We start from the raw sequence: 24,200 nt of genomic DNA, 5'->3' as shown, positions 1-24,200 counted from the left end.
CTTGGGATGGGATTTCATACGACAACAGGAGCACTGTCGTCACTATCCGAGACACACTGAATATAGATTTGTACGTCAGTCTGGTGATTCGACCTGTTGTGCTGCCACTCATGATCAGCAATCCATGGGTGTTTTCCAACAGGATAACGCCCTCCTACTTACCGCTGTTGTTGATGTGTTGCCTTGGCCTGCTAGATCACCAGGTCGCCAATGGTACATATATGGGACATCATCAGACGACAACTACAGCGTCATCGACAAACAGCACTAACCGTCCCTGAATTGACCGGCCAAGTGCAACAGGCATGGAACTCCATTCCACAAACTGACATCCGGTATCTGTACAACACAGTGCATACACGTTTGCATGCTTACATTCAACATTATGGCGGCTACAACAGTTATTAATGTACCAGCCTCTCACATTTTCAATGGTTTATCTCGCGCTTACATTAACCTGTGATCTAGCATTGTTAATCACTTGAACATGTTATCTAGGCAAATTTATTCCAGAAATATCTGTATTCTACATTAATTATGTTTTGGTGTTGCGATTTTTTTGATATTTTATCTAGAATTGTCAGCCTATGCAAAGAATAATGTGCTGTAATTCCTCCTATTATCTGGCAGACCAAGAGCCCAGGTCTCTAAAAACGATAGTCTTTTGACAATTTCCGAATACTCTTCTTCCTATTCGGCGATAAATTGTCCAGGACGCATTCCTAGTACTATTAAGTGACATGGCACCTATGGTCAGCACATGACCTTAACCCATTAACACCAACAGACTTTGAAAGTGGATTGTATCTGGAAAATGGGTACTTACCTCGATACGGCGGACAGAAATTCGAGCCTCTTGTACTGTTGCAATGCCCATGGGAAACATAATGGCTAAGGAAGCGTTGAGGACGTTGTAGAAACGAGCCATTGCGAATATCTAGAATACAAAAGGAACAAAGCAGCTGCGTTATTGGTGCGCTACTTGTGGGATGAATCTGTAACAAAGACACATGTGTATGTACCTGATAAGGGCCTGCAATTTTGCCACCCAAGAAGTATGCCAGTAATGTGACGAGGAGAGAGGACCTCTCTATGAAGACGGCCGATGCCAAAAGAAAGCTTCTGAGGTAGGCTGCGTGTAACAGCTTGTGCACTTCAGACCTAAAAGCAGTCAACAGGCAAGTTCAATTTTCAAGTTGCTGTTTAGTAGTTTGGGTGAGCGTCAGGCCAAGTTAACTGTCCATTCATGTGCCAATTCGTTCCTTCCTTCCTTCATTCATTCATTCATAATATTCTATGGATCCCTTTATGGAGGACGTTGTTCTGGGAATTGAAATGAACCAAGAGGTACATTAGTAATGGGAAACACCATGCATGAATTGTATTAATGATTAAGTATCTTTGAACAGCTAGCTATTTGTGGCTACCGGAGACACAGTTAACGTACGAGAGCGTGCTGAAAAGTAAGGTCTCCCAATTTTTATGTGAAAACTCTTAAGACTTTTAAAATACAACTGGCGATAAAAAAGTTTCCGCTTGCTGCTGCATATATGCAACGTAGCGCGATTTTGATGCTGGCATATAAGCAGCGACATATAAACTAGGTATTAGTGTGGCATTCGTGTCTTCTCGACGTGCATGCGGTAAATGCGGTAACGCGAACTATGGCAACGTTATTACCAAAGGCTTTCAAATAGGACCAATTGGCTGCTGACCCCAACATTGGTAGAAATCTGAGAATATGGGGCAGCATATCTGTCGAAAATCACCGTTAGGGAATAGTGTGCGGCCAGGAGTGATTTTTTTTCATGAAAAGGCACGTCCCCGTATAGTAAATGTCGTAACGCAGAAGTTACCCCAACTCAAGTGGGTGATATTTGAGCACTCGCCCTGTAGTCCTGATCTTTCCCCGTGCCATTATCATAGTGTCGGTTACTGAAAGGAAGTCTTGAATGATCGGCGATTCCTGTCGGACGAGGATATGCAGCAATCAGTTTACGGACTTCTTCACGCATCCGACCACGCTGCTTTACAAAAGGAGTATCTTCAACGTGATGGGATGATTGCCTTTACGCTTACGGCAATTTTGCCTGACTGGCATACTGTTTCTGGTCTGTACGGCCTTCGAAGAGAAACTTTTTGATCGCTCCTATGTAAAACGAACGTTATTAACATTCTACATCTTTATTCGTAATGTCTACAGATAGCTGCGCGTGATTAGCCGAGCGATCTCAGGCGCTGCAGTTATGGACTGTGCGGCTGGTCCCAGCAGCTTCGAGTCCTCCCTTGGGCATGGGTGTGTGTGTTTGTCCTTAGGATAATTTAGGTTAAGTAGTGTGTAAGCTTAGGGTCTGATGACCTTAGCAGTTAACTCCCATAAGATTTCACACACATTTGAACATTTTTTTGTCTACAGATAAACAACCCCGTGCCGCTAGAGGGCTACAACGCTAGAGGGCGTGTAACATGGCGGTTCTAACATAACTATGTCTGTGCGTGAGAAACAGCGTGCTGTAATCGAGTTTCTAACTGCAGGAAAGCTCGTTCACACACGAATCCCCCTCCTTTAGCATGAGAATGCCTGACCACACACGAACGCTGCGAATCTGCAACAATCCGACATTGTCATCGACCATCCTCCATACAGTCCCAACGTGGCCCCCTCCGATTTTCATTTGTTTCAACATATTCGAAGACCGCGTTGTCGATAGATAAAACTGTCCAATGTTTTAGCTACTATTGCAAGTGGCGTTCCTCAGGGCTTCGTACTGAGCTGACTCTTGAATGAGAGAGAGACTTAAGACGCTCCAGGTCAGCGGTGTCGGAACACCAGGATGAATGCGATAAAGAGATAATATACTGTAAAGTCCACGTACTGGTGAAACAGCCATTCACATTGAGAAGGAAGATCAGAGAGGCCATAGAAATAGCCAAGCGACCCGCCAACATGAACAGAGAGGACGGGTATAGGCTTCTGGCGCCATGGCTGCCAACACTGACAACTCAATGGGAAGACAGCGCGAGAAGCATCTTACAAAGAGGTCGGGAGACCGCGGTGGTCGCACCTACACAGATCACACCTGGCAACAAGTAAACAGCGCTACGTCACAGCCACCGACCGTTTCTTACTCGCCTGTTTCCACCAACGAGAAGAAATAACGTAAACACCTATCAAGTACGTCTCTATCCATCATTGACAAGGAATAATACAAAGACCAATAAGGAAGGCCCAACATCTCTCCTCCTATCCTCAAGTACCCTATCAAATTACGTAAACAGCTTCCTTCGTTACTATGCAAATCTAAAGACTCTTCATTCAGCAATCAGCTCAGCACAAAGCCCTGAGGAAGATCACTTACAATAGTGGCCGAAATGTCGGACAATTTTGTAGATTGACAACACGGTCAACAGCCCAGAAGAATTTTATTGACAGTGACAACGACCGCGGAAGCCTACGCTTACATCTTCCTACACTTCACTTTGATAGTGATGAAGCGGAGAAAGCAGAACTGAGGTTGTGGCTTTCTAAGCAATGTCAAACATTTTACAGTCACCGAGTCAACAAACTCGTTTCTTGTTCGGAGAAACGTGTTCGTCTCCAGACTAACTATGTTGAGAAATAAATCTGTAGACTAGAAGAAAGATTGTTCACACAAAAACTACGAGGCGTTTCCTTTCAGAACAGCCTCGTAGTAACACCAACAAGAAAGCTGACACTTTCGAAAAATCTGCTGACTCTTCATTTTTGATATTCAGGTGTCTACCATCTCCTGTTGCTACATGTTTTTATCGATATAATTAAGAGGAATAGTTAGTCCTTGATTCTATGTATTCAGATAATTTACAGAAGCAGTCACTAGAGAAACATGATTTCAGTTTTCGTCTGAAATAATAGATTCGCTCTATTTCTTGCTCTGTAGCAGAATCTGTGGTGTCACCGCCAGACACCACACTTGCTAGGTGGTAGCTTAAATCGGCCGCGGTCCCTTAGTACATGTCGGACCCGCGTGTCGCCACTGGCAGTGATCGCAGACCGAGCGCCACCACACGGCAGGTCTCGAGAGACGTACTGGCACTCGCCCCAGTTGTACGACGACGCTGCTAGCGACTACACTGACGAAGCCTTTCTCTCATTTGCCGAGAGACAGTTAGAATAGCCTTCAGCTAAGTCCATGTCTACGACCTAGCAAGGCGCCATTAGCCTTAGATAGCTTGTATCTAAAGAGTCTCACTTGTATCGCCACAATCTCCAGATGTCTCATCAAGAACGATGTATACAAGGATAAATTAAAAGTTAAGTATTCAAGGAGCTACGTACTTTTCTTTATAGCATTCATTACGAATCCTGTTTCAGACCTCACTCCATCCTTCGTGAGTTAGCGCGTGCATCTTGGCCGCCTCTTTCAATTAGTGTGCGTAGTGTTGGCAAGTCTGCCGACACTACAGAATCCACAGCGCTGTTTCGAACGCCTTTTTCCACAAGGGAAACCTGCATTGGCATTATCTTCTATTCTGGAAGTTTTACACCACAAAACTACTGAAAGTAATTTTAGTTACTAGTAAAGAATGCATATAGTAGATGATAACTAAGCAAGACTAAAGAGCGAGAAAGAGCGTGAAATTAGCCAGCACGTTAGCAACTGACAAATATGTCGAATTGAACTTCCTGATTACGTCTACTTACGCATACGTGCTCTCTCTGCCACCATACGGTCCGTGACGTAGGGCATCTTATTCCACTGCTAGTCATTTCCTTTCCTGTTCCACTCGCAAATGAAGGGAGGGAAGCACATCTGTATATATATGCCTCCGTGAGTACCGTAATTTTTCATATCTCGCCTTTGCTGCCCGTACGGTAAATGTACATTGGTAAGACGGTACAATTTCTTCCGTCAGTTGCATATGCCTGTCCTCTAAACTTTCTCAATAGCGTGTCAAGAAAAGAAAGTCGTCTTCCCTCCGGAGATTCCTTCTTGAGTCTCTGTCTTACTTGGATTGATGCTAATGAATCTAGTACCAAGCCAGTGAATTGCTCCAATATTTTCCTTTAAGCTGATCTGGTGGGGATCCCAAACAATCGAACATTACTCAAGAATGGGTCACACAATTGTTCTATACGTGATCTTTATAGACATGCTGTACTTTCCTAGAATTCTCCGAATAGTCGAAGTTGACGGTTCGCCTTACCTACAACCGACCTTATTTGCTCGTTCCAATAAATATCTGTTTGCTACGTTACACCCAGATTTTTAATCGACGCGACTCTGTCACTGGATTTAGACATTACAGGATTGTTTCTCCTGCTCATCTGTGTTAGCTTGCATTTCTCTACATTTAGAGCAAGCCGCCGTTCATCATGGGAATTCCAAGTCATCCTGTATCCTCCTGCAGTCACACAACCACGACACTTTCCCGTATACTACAGCGTCATCAAAAAACAGTCACAGATTACTGCTCATCCTGTCCTTTAGACCGATTACGTATATAAAGAACAAGAGTGGTCCTGTTACACTGCCCTGGGCCATTCCTGGCGATGCCCTTCTTCTGCTGTACGGTCGCCATCCAGGAGACTGTACTGACTTCTGTTACTTCAGAAGTCTTCGAGCCACTTAAGTATTTGAGAATTAGTTCTGTTTTCTGGGACTTCCTTAATACGTTGCAGTGAAGCAACACGTCAGACGCTTTAAGCAAATTTAGGAACTTGTGGCCTGTCTGATCTCCTCCATCCACCCATGGTCCCCAGGATATCATGAGAGAAAACAGCAAGCTGTTTCGCACGAACTTTCTAAATCCGCGTTTTTTGTGGCCAAAAGTTTTTCTGTTTCAAGGAAAATTATTACATTCGAACTAAGAATATGCTCAAGAATTCTGCAGCAGAGGGATGTTAAAGATATTGGTCTGTAAAAGTAATGTATTAAGTTATCTAACGAATAATGCACTAAAGTAGCAATGAACTACATGCTTTTTCTACTGACAAATTTACAAGCATAAGTGTATTTCTCATGTAAAGCTAAAATTCATGTATTCCATGTATCAAATGCTCAGTCAGTATTTAATTTGTATAATACCAGGTGTGTGTATCTAAGGTATCACATAGAATATACCGCAACTACCAACAATAGAACAAACAAACAGCTACTGAATATCATGTACTGTTCTGATTTGCAACACTCCCAGTAATATACCAATACACACAAACACACTAAACATACTTGAACACAAACCATTTCAGATGAGAATAGCTCGAGTTTCTACCTTCTCACCTGAAATAGGTAGAAATAGGCCATTACTAACCAACATGCTACATAGGCTATATTACACATCCAGATACAGTATATAATTTCCCTCTACATATTGCAAATTATTTCCACCACGCTCATTGTATTACATTTTTCTTTTATTTTTCTTCGACATTTGCATGTATAAATTATATTCTCATCAGCTAGGCAGAAACAAATTATATAGAACCACTTTAACAGCTGTTAAGCATTCAGGTCGCTGTAACCTTAGAGAAATTTTTATATTATGTTCTTTATATTATTTTAAAAACATTAACAACTGTGTACCAATAACATTGTAATAATGAGAAGTGTTTGCTGTTGGATTCAGAAGCATCCGACCCACCTCACATTTCAAGGCGGTGGGTTACTCTGTACTGTTAATGAAATAAATAAATAAACATTGGTCTGCAATTCTGCGGCCCCATTCTTTTGCCCCTTCATGTACAGGAATCACTTTCTCTTCTGTCCAATCGCTTGCGCCTTTGATATGGGCGAGAGATTTGCGATAAATGCAAGCAGTTAGGGACCATAATCGAATTGGAATTGCTTATTTGTTTTCAGCTTATTGACTTATTTGTGACTTGTTTCCAAATTTTTCATTTGCTCCTCATCGCAGGGTGTATGTATTTCTATGGCCTACATACGGGATTTTGTGCGGTGGTTAAACGATGGTATGTCTGTAGGATCGTTCTAAGTGAATGATTTTTAAACGCGGAATTTAAGACTCCGGGTTCTCTTTTGCTATCTTCTGTTGCCACACCAGAATGTTCGACGAGAGACTGAACAGAATCGTTTGACCCGCTTAAAGATTTTACCTAGGACCAGAAATTCTCGGCAAGATTTTTCGCTAATACGTGTTGGTGAAGTAACTGTGCTCTTCACGTATTGGTCTTTTTGTATGTGCAGCAATTTCTAGTGACTTTCGCCTGTCTACATTTATCTGGGTTCCTTTACGAACCGAGAGTAAACCTGTCTCTATACCTCATCGTTTGCTGGATTTTGTTATTAAAACGTCGACATTTCTGATTTCTTTTTTGAACTAAGAGTACAACAGTCTCTGCTTTCTCGGTATTTTCAGAATTATGTTATTGATACATGATTGGTCTTTTTCGTCCTTAATTCACTACTCGGTACATACTACTCCACAGATCGATACACAATTTAAACTTTGCCCATGATTCCCCTATATCCATCATATTGAAAATAAATGACACCCATTCACTGTTTAAGTACGATGCTGACAACTGCTTAGGTGTTATTTCCAGGACAAAAGCTCCCGTAGCCTTCTTGGTGGATTTATTAAGTTTAGCAAGCATCGCAGCTATGATGACATCATGACCAGTGACCACTAATTCCAGTCTCCATACTGGGTCGGTCCTTAACGTCAAGACTTTTTGTAGCTTCAAGGACTAAAATATTTCCATTGTGGATTGTCGAACTAGCTACTCAAATCAGCTACAGCGGTATCGGGTGCGACGCGAACGTGTCAGTACACTGAGGTCGCAGAAGTCAAGAGACAGCGATATGCGCACATACAGCTACAGGGTGTTTCAAAAATGACCGGTATATTTGAAACGGCAATAAAAACTAAACGAGCAGCGATAGAAATACACCGTTTGTTGCAATATGCTTGGGACAACAGTACATTTGCAGGCGGACAAACTTTCGAAATTATAGTAGTTACAATTTTCAACAACAGATGGCGCTGCAAGTGATGTGAAAGATATAGAAGACAACGCAGTCTGTGGGTGCGCCATTCTGTACGTCGTCTTTCTGCTGTAAGCGTGTGCTGTTCACAACGTGCAAGTGTGCTGTAGACAACATGGTTTATTCCTTAGAACAGAGGATTTTTCTGGTGTTTGAATTCCACCGCCTAGAACACAGTGTTGTTGCAACAAGACGAAGTTTTCAACGGAGGTTTAATGTAACCAAAGGACCGAAAAGCGATACAATAAAGGATCTGTTTGAAAAATTTCAACGGACTGGGAACGTGACGGATGAACGTGCTGGAAAGGTAGGGCGACCGCGTACGGCAACCACAGAGGGCAACGCGCAGCTAGTGCAGCAGGTGATCCAACAGCGGCCTCGGGTTTCCGTTCGCCGTGTTGCAGCTGCGGTCCAAATGACGCCAACGTCCACGTATCGTCTCATGCGCCAGAGTTTACACCTCTATCCATACAAAATTCAAACGCGGCAACCCCTCAGCGCTGCTACCATTGCTGAACGAGAGACATTCGCTAACGATATAGTGCACAGGATTGATGACGGCGATATGCATGTGGGCAGCATTTGGTTTACTGACGAAGCTTATTTTTACCTGGACAGCTTCGTCAATAAACAGAACTGGCGCATATGGGGAACCGAAAAGCCCCATGTTGCAGTCGCATCGTCCCTGCATCCTCAAAAAGTACTGGTCTGGGCCGCCATGTCTTCCAAAGGAATCATTGGCCCATTTTTCAGATCCGAAACGATTACTGCATCACGCTATCTGGACATTCTTCGTGAATTTGTGGCGGTACAAACTGCCTTAGACGACACTGCGAACACCTCGTGGTTTATGCAAGATGGTGCCCGGCCACATCGCACGGCCGACGTCTTTAATTTCCTGAATGAATATTTCGATGATCGTGTGATTGCTTTGGGCTATCCGAAACATACAGGAGGCGGCGTGGATTGGCCTCCCTATTCGCCAGACATGAACCCCTGTGACTTCTTTCTGTGGGGACACTTGAAAGACCAGGTGTACCGTCAGAATCCAGAAACAATTGAACAGCTGAAGCAGTACATCTCATCTGCATGTGAAGCCATTCCGCCAGACACGTTGTCAAAGGTTTCGGGTAATTTCATTCAGAGACTACGCCGTATTACTGCTACGCATGGTGGATATGTGGAAAATATCGTACTATAGAGTTTCCCAGACCGCAGCGCCATCTGTTGTTGAAAATTGTAACTACTGTAATTTCGAAAGTTTGTCTGCCTGAAAATGTACTGTTGTCCCAAGCATATTGCAACAAACGGTGTATTTCTATCGCTGCTCGTTTAGTTTTTATTGCCGTTTCAAATATACCGGTCATTTTTGAAACACCCTGTAGCAGTAGTGCCACGTACACAATATATAAAAGGACACTGCATTGGCGGTGCTGTCATTTGTACACAGGTGATTCATGCGCAAAGCTTTCCGTCTTCATTATGGCTGCACGACGGGCAGTAACAGACTTTTATCGCGGAATGGCAGGTGGAGGTGGGATCATGAGACATTTCATTTCGGAAACAGTAAAAGAATTCCATATTCCGCGATCCAGCGCCAACAGTGTGTCGAGAATACCAAATTTCAGGCATTATTTCTCACCAAGAACAAAGCAGTGGCCGACAGCCATTGCACAACGACCAATAGCAGCTGCGCTCACGTAGAGTTTTCAGTGCTGATAGACAAGCAACACTGCGTTAAATAACAGCAGAAATCAACGTGAGACGTACGACCAACGTATCGTTAGGACAGTGCAGCGAAATTTGTCCTTAAAGGGCTATGGCAGTAGACGACTGACATGAGTGCCTTTCTTAATGGCACGACGTCCCCTGCAGTGCCTTTCCTGGGCTCGGTTGGGCCCTAGACGACTGAAAAACCGTGGCTTTGTCAAATGAGTCCTTATCTTAGTTGATAAGAGCTCATGGTAGGGTCAGAGTGTGGCGCAGACCAGACGAAGACGTGGCCCCAAGGCACTGTGCAAGCTGGTGTCTGCTCCATAATGGTGAGAGCTGTGTTTACATGGAATGGACTGGGTACTCTGGTCCAACTGAACGAATCATTGACAGGAAATAGCTACCTTCGGTTACATGGAGACCACATGCAGTCATTCATGGACTTGGTGTTCCCAAACAACGTTGAAATTTTTATGGATGACAATGCGCCATGTCACCGAGTCACAATTGTTCGTGATTGGTTTGAAGAACATTCTGGGCAGTTCGAAAGAATGATTTGGCACGCAGATCGGCAGACATGAGTCCCATCCAACACTTTTGAGACATAATCGAGAGGTCAGTTCATGCACAAAGTCCTGCACCGGCAACAGTTCCGCAGTTATGGAGGACTATAGAGGCAGCGTGGCTCAGTATATCTGCAGGGACCTCTCAATGACTTGTTGAGTCAATGCCACGTCGAGGTGCTGCGCTATGCCGAGAAAATGGAGTCCCACACGATATTAGGAGGTCTCCCATGACTTTTGTCACCTCGGTGCATAAATACAGGTGAGGAGTATATTCTTGTCAGTAGAGAAGTAGAAGTAGTAACAGTAGAATGGCTCAGGAGAGCTCTGTGACTTCCAACTAGACTGGTTAGTGGATGTCACTTGAGTAACCTTCTAAAATAGCCCAAGTCCACTGCTGATGACGCGATTGTGAAGTAGAAACGTTAAGGCACACACAGCTAAACCAAGACTAGACAGACCTCCTGTACTGAGGGAGGCTGTAAAAAATCACATGAAATCAGCGGAAGGAATCACTTGTCAGTTGAAAATTGCTACCAGCAGTCGAGTCAGTACAATACTTTCATGGAGTTAAAACGGAATGGTGTCGATGGTCGAGCAGCTCCCCATAAACCATGTATCTCTGTGTTAATGCCAAATGACACTTGAGGTGGAGTAAAGAGCGACGACACTGAACAGTGGATAACTAGAAACGAGTGATTTGGACCGATCAGTTTTGCTATATCCAGCAGCAATCCGAAGAAAGGGTTTGAGTTTGGCAAATTTCTGGAGAACGTTACCTACCATCATGTGTAGTACCAACAGAGAAGTATGGAGGAGGCTGATTGTCGTAAGGTGGTGTTTTTTGTGATTATCAGTCTTCATCATTTCCAGCAGCCACCTTTGTGAACTGAGGATGGCTTCAGAACCCAACTGAAAGGAGTCTTTGGTGTTGACATGAGCACCAACATGCTTACGACAGCACCATGAAACCTCAATAGCTGCACGCAGTGACTCTTCCACACCTGGGATGAGGCCCCCTGCAAACATATCGAGTTCACTTTGCGTTTCTTTCCAACCCTCAAGTTCCTGGTAACTATCAAACCCGTTCTCCTGTGTGTGTGTTCTGGAGCTACTGAAATAGCTACCACTTGTCGGCTTGTAGAAAGAATGGGACAATCCCCCACATTTATTGTATGCCCCAGGGATGCAAACAGCTTGCAAAATGCCACTCACCCTGCTGTGAGTGTAGTTCCCCAACATCGTCTGTGGTGGAAGGTGCCTCGGCAGCAGAGCCCATGAGCGAAACAAGCGACACTTGAGGTGCGCCATACAACGCACCAGCTTCGCCACCAAAATTATATCCCAAGGCAGAAGCCTGAACACAGCTGACTGTGGACAACAGCGCCTCAGCTGTTAGCTAACTGTGGCTGTAGTCGAGTCAGTATAAAAAGATCCTTGATAGTTTCATTAGGCTGGGTCTGGCAGTTTCTCATGCCCACTTCTGCCATCACGTAATACGATTTTGTAAGTATTAACGGATCTCTGTAGATGGCTATTGCTTTCGCCTGTAGCCATTTGCTGTTCACAGATGAAATCTGGCAACAGTGTTGTCAGCTCTCAGGTATCTTCTTACGCTGGCTCGATTACAGCTTCTCGTGCTTCTGTACCAATACCCAGATGCCCTCTTCATAATACTTAACTGGAATAACTATAATAGGTAACAAAAACCGAACCCTGTGGTCCTTCAGACAAGAATTTGTGGTATCCACGTTATTAAAAACACCAACGCAAGCTAGTACAGTGAGACTGTCATTGAAACCAGTTCTTTGAACGCTGACAGACAAGTATTTTTCTATGTGGTGACTTCAGTTCGTCGCGGTAAGAGAATTAACCCTCACTGAAGTTTACATAATTTTTCATGTAATATATCATTATTAATGTTTATTTCTGCTCCCAGTGCTTTCGACTGTCAGCTGGAATGTGGGTATATTTATGATGTTGATTAGTAAACTTCATCTGCAGCAAAAACTGCAGTTCAGTTGAAACTACACGTTCACTGTTAACGTTCATAATTAATTTTGTTTCAACTACGCGTTTCAGAAGCCTAAACCTTGAGTAGGAGGTGGATTTATGTCTATTAATAAGACATGTATGGATTATGTGTACGACTTTTAGGTTACAGCTGGGACTTTCTCCAGTGGTCACAGGTTCCTCTTCCTCTCGTGTGACCACTGGTGGCACAGGTTACTCTGAAGTCGCTCACGTAGAACACACATGTCTTATTAATCGGCATAAACCTGTCTAATAATGAAGGTTTTGAATGGTTTTTTAAAGAAACAGTGTTGATCATTTTTGTAGGTTATAAGCGAAAGTGAACTCAAAAGAGAAGTTTGTGGGGCTTAATACACTCCTGGAAATTGAAATAAGAACACCGTGAATTCATTGTCCCAGGAAGGGGAAACTTTATTGACACATTCCTGGGGTCAGATACATCACATGATCACACTGACAGAACCACAGGCACATAGACACAGGCAACAGAGCATGCACAATGTCGGCACTAGTACAGTGTATATCCACCTTTCGCAGCAATGCAGGCTGCTATTCTCCCATGGAGACGATCGTAGAGATGCTGGATGTAGTCCTGTGGAACGGCTTGCCATGCCATTTCCACCTGGCGCCTCAGTTGGACCAGCGTTCGTGCTGGACGTGCAGACCGCGTGAGACGACGCTTCATCCAGTCCCAAACATGCTCAATGGGGGACAGATCCGGAGATCTTGCTGGCCAGGGTAGTTGACTTACACCTTCTAGAGCACGTTGGGTGGCACGGGATACATGCGGACGTGCATTGTCCTGTTGGAACAGCAAGTTCCCTTGCCGGTCTAGGAATGGTAGAACGATGGGTTCGATGACGGTTTGGGTGTACCGTGCACTATTCAGTGTCCCCTCGACGATCACCAGTGGTGTACGGCCAGTGTAGGAGATCGCTCCTCACACCATGATGCCGGGTGTTGGCCCTGTGTGCCTCGGTCGTATGCAGTCCTGATTGTGGCGCTCACCTGCACGGCGCCAAACACGCATACGACCATCATTGGCACCAAGGCAGAAGCGACTCTCATCGCTGAAGACGACACGTCTCCATTCGTCCCTCCATTCACGCCTGTCGCGACACCACTGGAGGCGGGCTGCACGATGTTGGGGCGTGAGCGGAAGACGGCCTAACGGTGTGCGGGACCGTAGCCCAGCTTCATGGAGACGGTTGCGAATGGTCCTCGCCGATACCCCAGGAGCAACAGTGTCCCTAATTTGCTGGGAAGTGGCGGTGCGGTCCCCTACGGCACTTCGTAGGATCCTACGGTCTTGGCGTGCATCCGTGCGTCGCTGCGGTCCGGTCCCAGGTCGACGGGCACGTGCACCTTCCGCCGACCACTGGCGACAACATCGATGTACTGTGGAGACCTCACGCCCCACGTGTTGAGCAATTCGGCGGTACGTCCACCCGGCCTCCCGCATGCCCACTATACGCCCTCGCTCAAAGTCCGTCAACTGCACATACGGTTCACGTCCACGCTGTCGCGGCATGCTACCAGTGTTAAAGACTGCGATGGAGCTCCGTATGCCACGGCAAACTGGCTGACACTGACGGCGGCGGTGCACAAATGCTGCGCAGCTAGCGCCATTCGACGGCCAACACCGCGGTTGCTGGTGTGTCCGCTGTGCCGTGCGTGTGATCATTGCTTGTACAGCCCTCTCGCAGTGTCCGGAGCAAGTATGGTGGGTCTGACACACTGGTGTCAATGTGTTCTTTTTTGCATTTCCAGGAGTGTATTTCACGTTACCACATCGTGAGATAATTTTTATTCCTCTGGTGTAGTTGGCTAGTTTTGATGATAAGACTCCATCCGTCCATGGGGGGAAACGTTAATGCCGCAACATTTTAATTTACAATTAGAATGTTATAGTCTCATGAAGAGCTTGACAAGCTTGTGGAATACCCAGCAGGATAGTTCTTTTTGACACGCAGAGACAGTTAAAATAATTCAGGTGTAATAGTCGTGGAAATAACTCCCCCTTGCCACTATTCAGAAAGGAATATTTAGTATTTTTGTGCAGCACCGTGTCATCAACCGGGTGCAGAATAAGTTATAACTAGGAAGTAATTTGAATCGTATGGCGTGCATACTTAAAAACAGACGCCATCAGATGAGCTCAGTCTGGTACTGGTTATGTATAAATGAAATTTAACGAAACACTTGGTAACATCGAGTGTTACATACTGACGTCCATGGGCTCAGAATGTCTATGTGCATTGTAATTTCATAAATACTGTGGTTTGTTACTACACAGTCACTTACTTCCTGGCCATGGCCACGAGCTTGGCGAAGGGCTTCTCCCAGGCGTACATCTTGACCACCTGTATGCCCTGCACCAGCTCGTTCATCATCCTCATCCTCTCGTCAGTCCGGACGGCCACTCGCTTACGGAAACGCGCAGACAGTCTCCCCATATAAGCTGCCAACATAAACCACAGAATGTGCTGCAGGTATTACCTGAAACATTACTTACAACAAAAAAATCGTCAAGTGAATGTGCTACGGATCGCACTACTTAATGGGTGTCAAACATGGCATGTTACTTACATAAGGCTTTGAGGCAAGTTACACAGTTACAAATCTTACTATAAATAACGAATGAAAATATTTGTGGTATTAGACACGAATCTGAAAAAAACCGTTAGAAATTATAGTAGTACAGTGTAACTGGAAACTGACTTCTAATCAATGGAACTTTCATTCACAAAAGCAGATTCTTTTGTTTAATAAAGCGAGAAATTGCTTGTAAGGAAATCATAGTGCATATGGCTGCAGGAGACACAACATTTTCAGAGCAATTAAAGATTTTGTGGATGTATCAACTGTGCAACAAGAGAAAGGTTTGAATGAAATATGTAAAAGGATGCAAATGGGGACGCAAATCAGGTTTTCTTTAAGTACACGCTGTAACGATCGTGATCATCATTTACTTTTGAGGCAGGATGTGCTGACTCAGTGCCAGTCAGGAAAGCCTTTAAAGTGACAAAGACGCTATTATCAACAACTTACTGAACTGGAACGAAGTTGTGTAATAGGACTGCCATAAGTTGGATGTTCCTTCTGCGATGCTGCAAACAGACTTGGCGAGAATATAGCCACTGTGCATGATTGCTGGCAGCGGTGGTTACGAGAAAGTATGGTCACAAGAAGACCGGGTTCTGGACGGCCACGTGGCACTACCTCGAGGGATGAGTATCACGTTCTGTTTATTACTCTGGCGCATCGTACTGCGTCTATAGCAGCAATTTGAGCAGCAGCTGACCCACAGTGACACAACGAACTGTTACGAATCAGTTACTTCAAGCACAGCTCCAAACCAGATGCGCTGAAGCGATGCCCTGTAGCGTGCATTCCACTGACTGCAAACAACCGCCATTTGTGACCAGCGGCGTCAAACGAGAGCTCATTGGAGGGCATGGTGAAGATCTGTTGTGTTCTCTGATGAAAGCTGGTTCTACCTCGGGTCCACTGATGGTCATGTGTTGGTTAGAAAGAGGTCAGTTGAGGGCCTGCAACCAACCTATATGGTTGCTAGACACACTGGACCTACACCTGGTGCAATGATTTGAGGTGTGATTTCCTATGACAGCAGAAGCACTCTCGTGTTTATCCCACTCACCCCGACCACAAATCTGTACGTCAATCTCGTGATTCGGCCTGTTGTGTAGCTATTCATGAACAGCATTCCAAGGGGTGTTTTCCAACAGGATAATGCTCACCCACATATCGCTATTGTAACTCAACGGTCTCTACAGGGTTTCGACATGTTGCCTTGTCCTGTTCGATCAACAGATCAGTCTCCAGTCGAGCAGATATGGGATATACTTGGACGACAATACCAGTGTCATCGACAAACAGCATTAATCGCCCTCGTGTTGACCGACAAAGTGCAACGGGAACGGATCTTCATCCCACAAATGGATATCTGGCTCCTGTACGACACAACCAATGAACATTTGTATGCTTGCATTCAACATTGTGGTGGATACACCCCTTTTTAAGTACCAGTATTTCACATTTTCAATGACTTATGTCGCACTCACATTAACCCGTGAAACCCATGATCTTGCGAAGTTAATCGCTTAAATGTGTTACCTAGACAAACGTATCCCCAAAATTACATTACTTTCCATTAATTATCTTTTCGAGGTGCAATTTTTTTTCCATCAGTGTATATACTAAGTATCTGAACTGTAAAGTTGTTCAGTTGTTTTCTGAGTTTTTTGTAAGTAATACAATTGTGACAAAATACGCTAAAGCTTCTCGATGTATACAACAAAGAGACACAGAGAGAAACAACGATGGGACAAGTAAATCTGCAGCAGGAAGCAAGCCAGTGGATCACAAGTGTAGCTCGGGAGTAGTGGGTACCCAGATAGTCTTGACTTAAGCATATGTTATATGTCCAAGAAACAGCTGGAGAAGAATCTCTTTTACGATATTATGTCCATAATTAGTCTTTCTTGCTGATATTACATATTGCAACTAAGACACAAGTAACCAGAAAGCAGTACTCCCACTTCCTAGAGTACATGAGTTTGAAGTTTTCGCTGTCACAGCAAGTGAATATTAGTCCATTGCATGACATCGTCTAAGTAGAATAATACACGTAACGTAATGTATATATAACTTATTCTACTCTTGAATTAACTGATCCTGCTATAAACATCATACTATAAACTTCAATGTTTTCATATCTTAATTCCAACGTAGGGCCCAAGTTATTTTTGGTTCAAATGGTTCAAATGGCTCTGAGCACTATGGGACTCAACTGCTGTGGTCATAAGTCCCCTAGAACTTAGAACTACTTAAACCTAACCAACCTAAGGACATCACACACATCCATGCCCGAGGCAGGATTCGAACCTGCGACCGTAGCAGTTGCACGGTTCCGGACTGCGCGCCTAGAACCGCGAGACCACCGCGGCCGCCCCAAGTTATTTTTCTGTCCGAGTTATAGTTTAATTCTGTGCATCATATCAACTTAAGTGGCATTTAATACTGATTCGTTTACTAGTATTGTGACAGGAAATAAAAAAATTCCATTGTAAATGGCCCATTGCAAAATATTTATTGACAATTTGAGACATAGCACAGATACGTCTGTCAACTGCACGTGAACAATGCTCTCCTTGTCAATAAATTAATAAATTAAAATAACGAAGGAGAAAAATATTCTGATGTAATCATATCTAGATGTATGGAAAATTTTATTAGAATAACTTTGGCGAAAATAGTATCGTGGTCCATTAGGAGAATCTCGAGGTATTCGAATTTTAGTTGAGCTATTGAAATGAATTCATGCGAGGCAGAGGCGAGTGTTGTGTAGCAGGGCGGCGTTGGTCACAATAGCTTAAGTCACCAGTGGTGGGGACTCAGACCACGCCGTTGGGAGTGCTGAACGTTGGTAGTGCAACACTGACGGTCCCCTAAGCAGAAATATTGCGTAATGTGCAGAAGCAGACACCTCTTCACTAAGAACTGGAGGAAGAGTCCAATGTAACTTAGAGTAGCGGAGGAAAATTAGGCCATCATAAAATTACGCATTGTCATAAGTAGGAGAATAAATTGTGTCAAATATCATTTAGAATTTGTCTCCCATGGAACGATCGATGTAAGTTTTTACAATATAAAAACGATTAACAAATCTTCAAGTGTACTATGTGACGTCATAGACAGCTGAGACAGACAGCAGTTGGGAGTGACACGCCATTATTAGGAGCAAACGACTGGCAGTTGCTGTGGTTGGATATGCGCATATTGAGCCAATGACGTCTGACCAAGTAGAGACACGTAGAAAGTAAATTAATTTGATGTTGCCACAGTATATTTTGATCTTGATAACTTAGATAGACAATGCACAAAAATTTGTTCCACACGCGACGCCATCACTACAATTAATGTTGTAAGCTGGATGATTTGACTCTTCCAGTGTTTACTGCCTCAGTAATGAGATTTAATCGTCACTGACGATCACTTGGTTCCGACAGTGACGTTATTTTATACCTTTGCGTCTAGAGAATATCAGTAATTCCTGAACCATCTTGGCGTTGTCATGGGGGAGACATGCGTGGAAGGCAGCAACAGTCCTATCCTGCATAACACAGCAGAGTTGTGTCAGCTTAGCAGTGTAAATTCGTGCACGAGAAACCTCTTCTCTAGTATATTTATAGAATGTAGCTGTTAAAGTGATACATATTGTTTCGTAGGCGTCTGAGGGAAAAGAGAAACGCCGGATGATAATAGAATATCTGAACTGAAACTTTCGAAATGTGTGCGCATCACCACTCGCATTTACGTTAATTATTTTGCTACGACTAAGTTCTCTAGAATTGTAGGCATTAAACATAATATTTAACAATTGGTACTGCAACAAGATATATTTTACTTCTGTGTATTCTTTGTTTTGTGCGTATTTATACATGAATGAATCTGAATTGCTATCGTGGAATTAACAACGTTGAGTGTTAATGTTTATTACATGCAGCAATGATAAAATATCTTTGTTGTATTTTGTCTTTTTCTATACAACTAATGGTATCACGAAACTAATGGTTCCTATGTATTCTGTAATTCTGCCTGGTATTTGAAGTACTTCAGAGGTCATTACAGACTTGAGTTCACGTGTAGTTTCAAGACTATATAATTCAACAAAGTTACAGGCGAATTTGCCGTATAGAGGATTTAATTTTGAGTTATTTTTATTTCCATTTATCAACGCCTACGTTCCACTGCCGGCGCATTGGCTAATTGGCTAACAAGAACCACATGTTCTAAAGAACCCGATCTACTCCTTGGAACGATAAATGAAAAGAGAGAGAGAAAATAGCACATACTTGTTACTAGGTACACTGCAATTTTTGGGAAAGTCATCTCTTTAACGCCCTTACACAGATAAACAGTTACACAAACAAACACTTGAACTAGGCCTTTACATTCCCTTGCCTGGGTTGTATTGTCCTACAAGTAAATGAAAAATGGCTCAAATCTCTTTACCCCTCTTCACTACAACTCAGTACACCGTTTTGGGAGATACCCTTCGGATGAAAAGAAAATGCACTAACTGGAAACCTCCCCCCCCCCCCCCCCCCCCACACTGGACTTCCTGCGCCCCACTCTCAACTCGCCTCTTATTTGGCTGACAAGGTCCGTGTATACTGTGGGTCACATCTTCAGCAGTCTGTTCCACCTCTCAGGTTTCTTCGCGTTTCAGTCGGAAGTTTCTCATCGATGTGTCAGAAAGCATATCCTCTCCTTTACGTCTTCCAGCGTAGGTAGACTAAAGCGGTCGGATATCTGAGGAGATTTGATTGCAGGTCATCTACAATGTAACTGTCTTACACACACACACACACACACACACACACACACATACACACACAAACAGCCACGAGGTTTTCACATTTCCGTGTAGGATTTATTGTCTCAGAAATAAATTACGAATACCTCCAAACCCTTAACTGTGCGAAAATTTTAGATAGATTTCCTTGGCTGTAATGAAAATTCGAGAAATGACAGTCCCCCCCAAAGTATTATGAAATGGGATCACTTGTGCTCCGTTCCCAGTGCTTTCGGATTGGGCTGAAGAGCTGTAATGGGGGCAGATCTCAAATATCGTGCCATCATTCAGCTAAGGAATTAAAAGTGAAACAATGATACACATTATTAAAAGTATATTGTGATTCTGGTCAATGCGAATCATTAACGTTATTCTCTCACATGCACATTCCATGCATTTATTTTTTCTGGACTAAATGTTCAAAAACTAAATTCAAGAAAGCTCCAATGCCCCACTAGCGAGCAAGATTTTCAGATGGTTTTTCTTTGTTACAAGAACTTGATTGCGGAACTGAAAATCACTTCTCAAATATTCATTTTTGGCAAATCTTCCATCCTAGTTTCAGAACTGACTGTGCAAGAACCGACCGATACAATGAGCTGAATCTCAAACATCATGTTCTAGATTATTACTTGTACTATAGATCATGAATACGACACTTCGTAATGATGTGGAACGTGTCAGGTTAATAAAAGGTGTCTATACAAGATATTACATTACACAAAATATTACATGACACTTAATATTTTTTAATTTTTTTGGGACGGGGGTGGGGAAACTACCCACTTCCTATATCCAAAAATTCAACTAATGAGTAGAAGGAGTTGCCATTCAGAAATTCTTTTAATTTCCTTTTAAATGCTATATGGCTATCTGTCAGACTTTTGATGCTATTAGGTAAGTGACCAAAGACTTTTGTGGCAGCATAATTTACCCCGAGCCAAAGCTAGATTTAACCATTTAACCTTAAGTAATGAAATCATCCTTTCTCCTAGTGTTGTAGCCATGTACACTGCTATTACATTTGAATTCGTTGTTAATAACAAATTTCATATATATATATATATATTGTGAGGTTACAGTAAAGATCTCTAGCTCTTTAAATAAGTGTCTGCAGGATGATCCTGGATGAGCTCCAGGAATTATTCTGATTACACGCTTTTGTGCAATGAACACTCTTTTACTCAGTGATGAGTTATCCCAGAATGTGATGCCATACGAAAGCAGAGGATGAAAATAGGCGTGGTAAGCTAATTTACTGAGATGTATATCGCCAAACTTTGCAATGACTCTAATAGCATAAGTAGCTGAACTCAAACGTTTGAGCAGATATTCAGTATGTTTTTTCCAGTTCAACCCCTCATCAATGCATGCACCTAGAAATTTCCAATATTCTACCTTACTACCGATTTCTGACCGAAGTCTATATTTATTAATAGTGTCATTCCATTTACTGTGTGGAACTGTATATACTGACCATTTGGTCATGGACTGAAAGATAAAGTAAATAGCATTTGTTGACTTAATATAATTAGGCGTTCATTAACAGAAGTGTCATTCTGTTGCACCATCGTAGGCAGCAAATAAGCAGCCTGGAACAACCATCCCGACAGCGATCAGGACGCGATACTAGGTCAGCAGAATGTTTTATTCCCTTGGTTGGGCATTTTAAAAAGCACTACATTCTAGACTGAGTCAATGCGTCTTTTTCGAAGCATTACAAACATCCTTTTAAGGTCTGAAATTAAAATTACTGATTAGTGAGTGAATCAGACTTCACCCATGAGAAATGCTGTAAAACTTCCACTCTTAAACTGAGCTGTTTGAGCTTTACACACTCGTGTATGACGTTTACTGTTCCGCTTCCTAACCTACACATTGATACAGGACGGATCCATATGTTTATTTCGTTTCTTTTCTTTTACTTTGTCTAAAAAAAATGAGAGAAACGCATTAAAAAACGAAAGAAATCAGCTTTTGTACTGGTATGATGCCATTCTCAATTTCTTTCTGTTTTACGTTTATCTTTTCATTTATAGGTATATGCTACTCTCAACATCCTCCATAATTCACTCTATATTTCCCAGTCTGTATCTGTGCTACATGTTCCACCTCTAGCACTTGGTCCAGGCCCAAGTAAACGAATATATTAAGTTATTAGCGACTAGCTACTGAAACGTTTACAAAATCGTGCTAGACACAGTTTTGTAGTGACATACTCTGTGGCGGCACTGTCATCAGAACGAGGTAGACGACACCGGCGAAGGCAGCCCAGGACACGTAGCGGTACAAGCAGTAAGTGACGAGCGCCAGCTGCAGGAAGCTCAGCCAAAGGAAGTTGCCGTATATCGACGCCACGTCGAAGCGGGCCACGTCGTTAGACATCAGGTTGATCACCTGGCCGGTGGCAGTGGCGTCCATCGACTGCTTGTTGATGCGCAGCACCTGGAACAAAATTTGAAAACGTCAGTACTTCTTCACAATGGGCCTATTAGTCAGATTAACCACTTAATTTGCACTACTAGTTGTTTGAACCAAACTCACACCGTTACTCAATAAACACAGGGGACAATATATGGTTCAAATGGCTCTGAGCACTATGGGACTTAACTTCTGAGGTCATCAGTCCCCTAGAACTTAGAACTACTTAAACCTAACTAACCTAAGGACATCACACACATCCATGTCCGAGGCAGGATTCGAACTTGCGACCGTAGCGGTCGCGCGGTTCCAGACTGTAGCGCCTAGAGGCGCTCGGCCATCCCGGCCGGCAATAATATGTGGTTTCCTAGTTGAACTCAATGGCAAGATTGTAGTGCAAGTGGTTTTTCTTTAAGTTTCTCCAGCTTATCACTGTCAAAACGTACAGACGGATATTGAATGAAAGGAAAGAAGATAAAGAAAATCGATGTAGGCACTGAATTATGTGGTACGGAAGTTTAGTCAGTCGACTCGTGTTTTAGTGGAATTAGATTAAAACCCCAGCAGCAACCGATATTTGCAATTAGACTGAATCATATTGTGCAGCAAGAGTGAAGTGACAGCCTTTGTGATCGTCGATAGCAATGTAGAGTCCGCGCAGGCTGCACAGTGACCAATTTCAGTCCAAAGTGCTGAGGGAGTACATTCGTTTGTCCGAAAGGGGAGGCAGTCAGATTTGCAGCTTTCGGCTGGTCGGCGATGACAGAATCGAGACGCACGCCCTGTAATCTTTCTCAAAGGATTTTGGTAGAGACTATTCCGTAAAAAATTTCACTTTTGTCTTACTTATACCCATATATGTCAGGTTCATGATTATGTGCCCATCATTTCGTTCCCGGCCGCCGTGGCCGAGCGGTTCTAGGCGCTTCAGTCTGCAACCGCGCGACCGCTACGTCGCAGGTTCGAATCCTGCCTCGGGCATGGATGTGTGTGATGTCCTTAGGTTAGTTAAGTTTAAGTAGTTCTAAGTTCTAAGGGACTGATGACCTCAGATGTCAAGTCCCATAGTGCTCAGAGCCATTTGAACCATCATTTCGTCAATGATCAAGTTGTTGTTGCTGTTGTGGTCTTCAGTCCTGAGACTGGTTTGATACAGCTCTCCATGCTACTCTATCCTGTGCAAGCTTCTTCATCTCCTAGTACTTAGTGCAACCTACATCCTTCTGAATCTGCTTAGTGTATTCATCTCTTGGTCTCCCTCTACGATTTTTACCCTCCACGCTGCCCTCCAACGCTAAATTTGTGATCCCTTGATGCCCCAGAACATGTCCTACCAACCGATCCCTACCTCTAGTCAAGTTGTGCCACAAACTCCTCTTCTCCCAAATCCTATTCAGTACCTCCTCATTAGTTATGTGTTCTACCCATCTAATCTTCAGCATTCTTCTGTGGCACCACATTTCGAAAGCTTCTATTCTCTTCTTGTCCAAACTACTTATCGTCCATGTTTCACTTCCATACAAGGCTACACTCCATACAAAAACCTTCAGAAACGACTTCCTGACACTTAAATCTATGCTCGATGTTAACAAATTTCTCTTCTTCAGAAACGCTTTCCTTGCCATTGCCCGTCTACATTTTATATCCTCTCTACTTAGACCATCATCAGTTATTTTGCTCCCCAAATAGCAAAACTCCTTTAATACTTTAAGCGTCTCATTTCCTAATCTAATTCCCTCAGCATCACCTGATTTATTTTGACTACATTCCATTGTCCTCGTTTTGCTTTTGTTGATGTTCATCTTATATCCTCCTTTCAAGACACTGTCCATTCCGTTCAACTGCTCTTCCAAGTCCCTTGCTGTCTCCGACAGAATTACAATGTCGTCGGCGAACCTTAAAGTTTTCACTTTTTTCTCCATGGATTTTAATACCTACTCTGAATTTTTCTTTTGTTTCCTTTACTGCTTGCTCAGTGTACAGATTGAACAACATCGGGGAGAGGCTACAACCCTGTCTCACTCCCTTCCCAACCACTGCTTCCCTTTCATGTCCCTCGACTCTTATAACTGCCATCTGCTTTCTGTACAAATTGTAAAT

General features: G+C 43.4%; 1 protein-coding gene across 1 annotated transcript in view; it reads right to left on the bottom strand.

The window, feature by feature from the left end:
- LOC126235089 (ATP-binding cassette sub-family C member 4-like) overlaps positions 1 to 24,200 on the bottom strand; it is a 257,022-nt gene that overhangs the window by 163,154 nt on the left and 69,668 nt on the right. Inside the window, exons 5-8 of the mRNA XM_049943823.1 lie at positions 21,899 to 22,124; positions 14,603 to 14,759; positions 1,023 to 1,161; positions 827 to 937 (exon numbers count right to left, since the gene is read on the bottom strand). Coding sequence (XP_049799780.1) covers positions 827 to 937; positions 1,023 to 1,161; positions 14,603 to 14,759; positions 21,899 to 22,124 — 633 coding nt within the window. The remainder of the gene's footprint in view (positions 1 to 826; positions 938 to 1,022; positions 1,162 to 14,602; positions 14,760 to 21,898; positions 22,125 to 24,200) is intronic.

The sequence above is a fragment of the Schistocerca nitens genome, chromosome 2 (genome assembly GCF_023898315.1).
Source record: "Schistocerca nitens isolate TAMUIC-IGC-003100 chromosome 2, iqSchNite1.1, whole genome shotgun sequence".
Taxonomy (NCBI): Eukaryota; Metazoa; Arthropoda; class Insecta; order Orthoptera; family Acrididae; genus Schistocerca; species Schistocerca nitens.
The sequence above is the reverse complement of the archived record's forward strand: the minus strand, read 5'-3'. Positions and strand labels throughout refer to the sequence as shown.